Genomic DNA, 7,294 nt, shown 5'->3' on the forward strand with positions numbered 1-7,294 from the left:
AAGGTATCTTTAACTTTACTCAAGTATGACAATTGGGTACTTTTCCCATCACTGATAAGGTTCCACAGTTGACAGTGCATGTCAGAGCAAAAACCAAGCCATGAGGCTGGAGAAATGGTCTGTAGAGCTCCAAGACAGGATTGTGTCAAGGAACTGACCTAGGGAAGCATTGAAGGTCCCCAAGAACACAGTGGCCTCCATCATTCTTAAATGGAAGAAGTTTGGAACCTCCTAAAGCTGGTCGCTCAAACTGAGCAATCAGGGGAGAAGGGCCTTGGTCAGGGAGGTGACCAAGAACCCAATGATCACTAACAGAGCTCCAGAGTTCCTCTGTGGAGATGGGAGAAACTTCCAGAAGGACAACCATCTCTGCAGCACTGCACCAATCAGGCCTTTATGTGGCCAGACGGAAGCCACTCCTCAGTAAAAAAAAAGGCACATGACAGTCCGCTTGGAGTTTGCCAAATGGCACCTAAAGGACTCTCAGACCATGAGAAACAAGATTCTCTGGTCTGATGAAACCAAGATTGAACACTTTGGCCTGAATGCCAAGCGTCACATCTGGAGGAAACCTGACACCATCACTACGGTGAAGCATGGTGGTGGCAGCATCATGCTTTGGGGAATGTTTTTCCATCGGCAGGGATTGGGAGAAAATGTCAGGATCGAGGGAAAGATGAATTTACCACAGGTGGAATACAATAAAGTTTAAAAAACATCTCAAGGATGTTCAATGGAACCAGGATGCACCTGAGCTCAATTTCGAGTCTCATAGCAAATGGTATGAATACTTATGTAAATAGGTATTTGTTTTTTATTTTCAAAAAGGTCTAAAAACCTGTTTTCACTTTGTCATTATGGGGTATTGTTTGTAGATTGATGTGGGAAAACAATGATTTAATCAATTTTAGAACACGGCTGTAATGTAGCAAGAAATGTGGAAAAAGTCAAGGGGTCTGAATACTTTCCGAATACACTAGTATAGAAGGGGAAAGGATATGAGCCATCGGTTGAAGATTGTGCAAAGGATTCTGAAGGCTTCATCTGCCTCCTTGAATCCAACGTAGACACCGGTGGGTGAAGGAGACTTGTTGCAGATGATTCTGACGATGCAACTGAGTAACACTAGTCTCTGGCCAATGCCAAGTCATTTGCCTTTCAATCCCCATTCCAAGACCACAAGTCTATATTGCCTAGAAAATGTATAAATATAAATATCTGTGCGAAAGCAGAATAACACTAGGTAGGCCTACTGATGAGCATTTGGGTGAGGGATGACATTTGACACAGCCTATGAATACTGTAATGCTGGGAAGTCTATTTATCACTTAAAAACTACCGGTACTTACTTTATTGACAGGTGGACATTTGGTCCCCCTGGCCGAGGTCTCTTCTTCCAGCTTATTTTTCGCACATGGAAAAAGTTTCTACAACTGCCGGGTTAATGAGGGCTGGAAAGTTATTGTCACTGGTTACACAGAGTAGGGTGGGCTCGTGGGTCAACGTTCTCTCGTCGCCAGACACATAGATTTTCCAAGGGTGGCATAAGCAGGTCCCAATCTGGGCAGCAAAGACACTAGTTCTCAGTGGGCATCGCTTGGCATTGCCCTCAGGTACAGCACCAGTCCCCAGATGTCCTGAGTCGGGCCTCGGATGCTCGATGATTATAAGCCTGAGCCTCTGCCTGCTCTGTCTCTCTCCTTTCTCGGTCATCCTCCATCTGTTGAAGCTCCTCGTCTGTGTATTCCGGTTCAAAGAAATAAGGTTCACCTGCAAATTCGATTTCATCCTCGTATTCATAGTCAGAAATGTTCGTGAGAGCTTTGCCGTTTGTAAAATTACGTATTCGGGTGTTTTTGAAGCCTTTGTTCATGTTTTGGATGCCCTGAACTCCAGAATGAGTTTGAGGAAGTCAATTGCTGATGGGGTAAGATTCAGGACCCTTCTTTAATATACATAAAAAATACAGATTAAAGCCCTAAATAGTAAAATTCTCCTTCAACATGGTTGAAACACCCAATAGGCTACAGTATAAAAACTGAGTGAAAATGCAGGGCTATTAGAAACACTTGAATTCCAACCTTATTGTCAGTCTAATTTTGAATCATTAGCATGAAATAAATACAAAATTCTGGGAACAGAAAACGACATTGAGTACAACAGTATGAGTCATAAAACCCAGAAAATGTTTCAATAGTTTTTTCACTATTACATTTTTCCATCTGGGATTTTAGAACTACTTCATGTAGGGTTACCCTGGCGCGACATTTTGATAACCGCAAAAATCTCTCTCGGGCCAGGTAACTTATCAATAATTAGCATTGCACATTTTTTGGAGTAAATTGAGGTGAATATATTGATAAAACTCACATTGTTCGAGAGAGAATTACACAAATTACAAAACGTTGCGCCAAGGTAAGCCTGCACCAAACACACAATAAAAAAAGATCTATGTTTTATTGCAATGTAAAAATGTAATGCAAAAAAATTAACACTAGAACCATTTCGGTGTTTTTCTGGGTATTATGGGCGCGTCTACTGTGGTGGACTATTGGGAAGCAAAATAGTATGCATAGATAGTATAATATCTTCGCGATAACAGAAAGGCAATGAGGCATTCCTTTTACGAGTGCATTTTGGAATTGAGGTTACTATGGGCACACAACCTTAAAATAGCATTAATCTGCTATTTCTGTCAATTTAATCTTCTCCTTTACACATGAGGCTTTACTTTATGTAGAGCACCAGAAAAATGAGACAGTAGCAGCCTAGCTACTCATCACTGCATCTTTAACTAAGTAGGCTAGCTCTATACTACTAGTGGAGTGACAAATGGAGAATCATAATCAAACTAAACAAAGCTGAAAAAGTGCATCACAATTTCAATGAAAACCACAAGCGGTACATAAGGTCAATGTAATACTCACCAAGTGAAGATTCTGGCATCGCTGCAGTCCTCCAGACTCCCTCAGGGCAGCGGTGCTTCAGAACACACTGAATGTGTCTGGATCATCCGCTACCTCCCAGGATACATGCAGCTCACAGAATGGCCTACGCAGACAGCTCCTGAAATAGAGGGGCAGATAATAGATTAGCAGTGCACATTCAACAAGTGGACGCGGGATTACTAGGGACGAAGGACGTCTACAAGGAGGGATGGAAACATGCAATAGCCTAAAGAACAGGGGAGTGTGGGGAGCTTATTAAGAAGGGACAAAGCCAAATCCTTTATCTCAGCAGGCACCAGTTCTACAGCAACACAGGCCGGGATTCATATCGTCATTGTAAGAATCCAAAGGTTGAATTGCAGTTTAAGGCACTGATGGTTTTTGCACATCAAATAAACCTACATATTAGTATTCTATATTAGCATGTTATAGCATATGATTTGTACAACTACAAATGTGGTTGAGGAAAGAAGGAACCACCAAGTCAGAGCAAAGAAACTGGGCAATACACAATTTTACCAATGAAGTTAAGCTATTAACAAATGGAATAGCTACATACCATCTCCTCATACTCTTATCACCAGCCTAATCCAAGAGACATAATATGGTATTTTATTTAAAGAAACAGACAGTCCCTTGTGCAATTAAAACAACCAATGGCTTGTAGGCTACCCTTTCAAAAACAGTTGACCAGACAAGCACTGAGGAAATGAATAATTGTAGGGTTAGCCTAGGGCTATAAAATGTAGGCTTTGTTAAATTTGAAATGGGTCAACAAAATGAAATTGAAGTAAACAAAATCACAATAACAAAACAAAAAATACAATTTTAGGAAGTGGGAAAACAATTTATGCAAGTTGGGATTGTTTCAATAATTTTTATTGCTTTACCACCCAAACCATTCAGGACCTTCTGGTGACACTTAATCTAATTGAATCTACTGGACAGATGGTGAACCTACCAAGCTTATTTAGGCTAGTCAGACACTTAATACACTGACTGTTAATTAACTTGATAAATCCTGCCCACTGGGCACAGACGTCCGTTCAATGTCTAGTTTTGATTTACAATTGGTTGAGTTGTCAACTAACGTGGATTCAACGTCATTGGATTTAGGCCTAGGTTAAAAGTTGGTGAAAAAAAAGTCTAAATGCCCTTATGTTGATGACTTCTTACAAATCAAATTCATTTTTCACGTTGATTCAACGCCGTCACATATTTTGGGGTTTGAAATGACGTGGAAACACAGTTGATTCAATCAGGTTTTTGCCCAGTGGTTTAGGTATAACTGCACAGCCGAATTCCTTCCATCTGATTGAGTTATCCCACTGGGCACAAACTGGTTGAATTAATGTTGTTTCTAGAGGTCTGCCGATTAATCGGAATGGCCGATTGGCTAAAGGTATAAAAAATAAATAACCAATGTAAAAATTCCGCAAATCGGCGCCAAAAATACCGATTTCCGATTGTTATGAAAACTTGAAATCGGCCCTAATTAATCGGCCATTGCGATTAATCGGTCGACCTCTAATAGGAACATCCAATAGTCAAAGGTATATGAAATACAAATGGTAGAGAGAGAAATAGTCCTATAATTTCTATAATAACTACAACCTAAAACTTCTTACCTGGGAATATTGAAGACTCATGTTAAAAGGAACCACCAGCTTTCATATGTTCTCATGTTCTGAGCAAGGAACTTAAACGTTAGCTTTCTTACATGACACATATTGCACTTTTACTTTTTTCTCCAACACTTTGTTTTTGCACTATTTAAACCAAATTGAACATGTTTCATTATTTATTTGAGGCTAAATTGATTTTATTGATGTATTATATTAAGTTAAAAGTGTTCATTCAGTATTGTTGTAATTGTCATTATTACAAATACATTTTAAAAACATTTTTTTTAAAAACATCCGATTAATCGGTATCGGCCATTTTTGTCCTCCAATAAATCGGTATCGGCGTTGAAAAATCATAATCGGTCGACCTCTATTCAGAACATACAACATTCTATAAAAGAACAGCGTTATTTGACGTGTCAAATAGTGTTGACAAGCAAAGACCCAAATGGCGTTCCAAAGACCCAAACGGCAAGTCAGTTAGGACATCTACTTTGTGCATGACACCGTAAATGGTCACTGTGTCTAAACACATATAGGACACAATTTGAGGGATTTTAAATTATATTATTAGTAACCAATCAGATCAGTGAAGCTAAAAGCAGTGGTGCTATTACTGTGTAACAATAGCGCACTTGGTAACGATAGTGTGTACCGGTGCTCGACCAGTCGCTAAGGCCAACATCACCCACGGCAGAGAATGGTTGATTGTCAAGGGCAATGAATTCCATTGTCTTGGAGTTAATGGATTTCGCCTTTGAGTTGTCTCGCTGAAATGTTCTTACTCTTTCAAATGACTGCTCGACTTGTTGACTGCTCGATCCACACAGCAGACATTGTGGGCTGGGTTAGGAATGCTGTGTTGAACATGTAGCGCAAAATTTTACGTGGCGTCATTACTTTGTGTACCTATGTTATATAGGCATGCATGTCAGCTTTGACATCGTTTTTTTTTTACATCGGCTTTAAACTAGACATCAGGCAGATAACGGCTTTGGCATTTTTAGCTAATATCGTCTGATTCTGATATGTTCACCGATATATCGTGCATCCCTAGCCATTAGGCCTAGATTAAGCACAGAAATAAAACATTAAGTTGTATAAATACAACACATCTGACATTGTATTCCCATTTGAACTTTGTTGTATCTTCAAAAAAAAATGAAAGTGCAGTGATAACACATTTAGATGGCAACTAAATCAACAATCTGACATTGTTTTTCCATTGGAATTTGATTGTGCTTTTAGATTGTTTAAAGTATAGTGATAACACACTGGGAATTCAACAAACGTTATGCAGTCTTTATGAGTGTGAATAAAGGTTGATATCAATATTACACAAATGTCCACGTTGAAATGACGTGGTGTGCCAGGTTGAATGTGTGATTAGAAATCCACTTCCAATACCAGATTAAGTTCATGATACAGTCTCACTACATCATCGAGTTTGAAACAGTGGGACCAGTTGGTGAATGGTGGAAGGCTCGAGCTCCCCGAGGACTTGTTATTGATAGACTGGTTAGGGATAATTTAGCACATTATTGGACTAAAGGAGCCTAAAGTTACTCCTTAGTCCATGGACCTTACATGTTCTGTTCAAAGAGCGAATTGGCCCTGGAAGCCAAATACTCTATCTAAACGTGAATCGAGTCTCAATTGCCGTACGGTCCTAGAAACAATTCCCTTTACTTTCCTATCACATCAAAATCATTTAAAAAAAAGCAAAATACATTACTTACTATACATGTTTTAACAGTTGCAGCCGGCAGAATTTTTCAGTGACAACACGTTTGTGTCATTTACACACAGGCGTTCATTAACACAAGTAGTCCACTTTCTTCCGTCTGTTCTCCTAAAGAAGCGCCGAAATATGGCCATGTGGGAACCTTAACTCTATAAAGTTGTGTATTAATTTAACATTTTGTTTTAGAAAAAAAAAATCGCCAGTATGAAAGGTCTTCCACAACCGTGGCGCAAGCGATGCGTGTATATTTAGACAGAGCGTCGCGGCTCTTAACAAAACTCCTCACCACAAGACACCTGTGCTAAACATTAAAAAAAACATATATATATTAAAAACTGTGCTAAAAATATGGACGCGTCTTAACCAAACACAGATGCTTGTTTTCACCAGCCCGTTGTAGAACAATGGGCAAGGGGTAGCTAGCAAGACAACAAGCTGGAGCACTCATATATAGCTCGTCTAACAGCGCAGTTAATATCGTTTGCAGGACAGATTTTAACGCCTCAGTAGCTAGCTCGCTAACGATGACTTGTTTGAACGGTCAAACCAGGTACAGTAGAGTTAGCATGCTAGCTACTAACATAACGCCAATATCTAGACCAAGGGATATGCGAATGTCTCCTACATAAAACATTCTACAGGTGACGTGTAATAAAACTTAACCTACGTGTTATATCATCATGAAGGTACCCTTGGAAAAAAACGCATAACCCGCCTGACGAGCTTGCTTGGCCTGTAGACTCCGGAGCTGACTAACCAAACACCTCAGGGATTGGCTACTGCGTTGTCAGGCAACCAACACCTCCTTACTCGATTGGTTGCAAACCTATAATATTTTCGACAAATTCCCAAACTACACTTTTAGCAAGCAATCACATGTTTGAAGACGTTTGAAGCATGATTTCAAAAGGTTGCAATGACGTAGCCTGCTTTTGCTCTTTCACCCAATCCTTGTGTACAATCAATGAACCATATCA

General features: G+C 39.7%; 1 protein-coding gene across 2 annotated transcripts in view; it reads right to left on the minus strand.

Annotated features, from left to right (window-relative positions):
* The window catches only part of LOC115139549 (afadin- and alpha-actinin-binding protein), a 28,059-nt gene extending 20,970 nt beyond the window's left edge, over positions 1 to 7,089 (minus strand). Inside the window, exons 1-2 of one of the 2 annotated variants that reach the window (XM_029677063.2) lie at positions 6,985 to 7,089; positions 2,928 to 3,066 (exon numbers count right to left, since the gene is read on the minus strand). In XM_029677063.2, the coding sequence (XP_029532923.2) occupies positions 2,928 to 2,946 (19 nt within the window). In that variant the 5' untranslated portion in view covers positions 2,947 to 3,066; positions 6,985 to 7,089. Of the gene's footprint in view, positions 1 to 2,927; positions 3,067 to 6,312; positions 6,960 to 6,984 lie in introns of those variants that run through there. The other variant, XM_029677064.2, reaches the window with a different exon arrangement.
* Positions 7,090 to 7,294: the final 205 nt, after the last annotated feature.

The sequence above is a fragment of the Oncorhynchus nerka genome, linkage group LG13 (genome assembly GCF_034236695.1).
Source record: "Oncorhynchus nerka isolate Pitt River linkage group LG13, Oner_Uvic_2.0, whole genome shotgun sequence".
NCBI classification, from domain to species: domain Eukaryota; kingdom Metazoa; phylum Chordata; class Actinopteri; order Salmoniformes; family Salmonidae; genus Oncorhynchus; species Oncorhynchus nerka.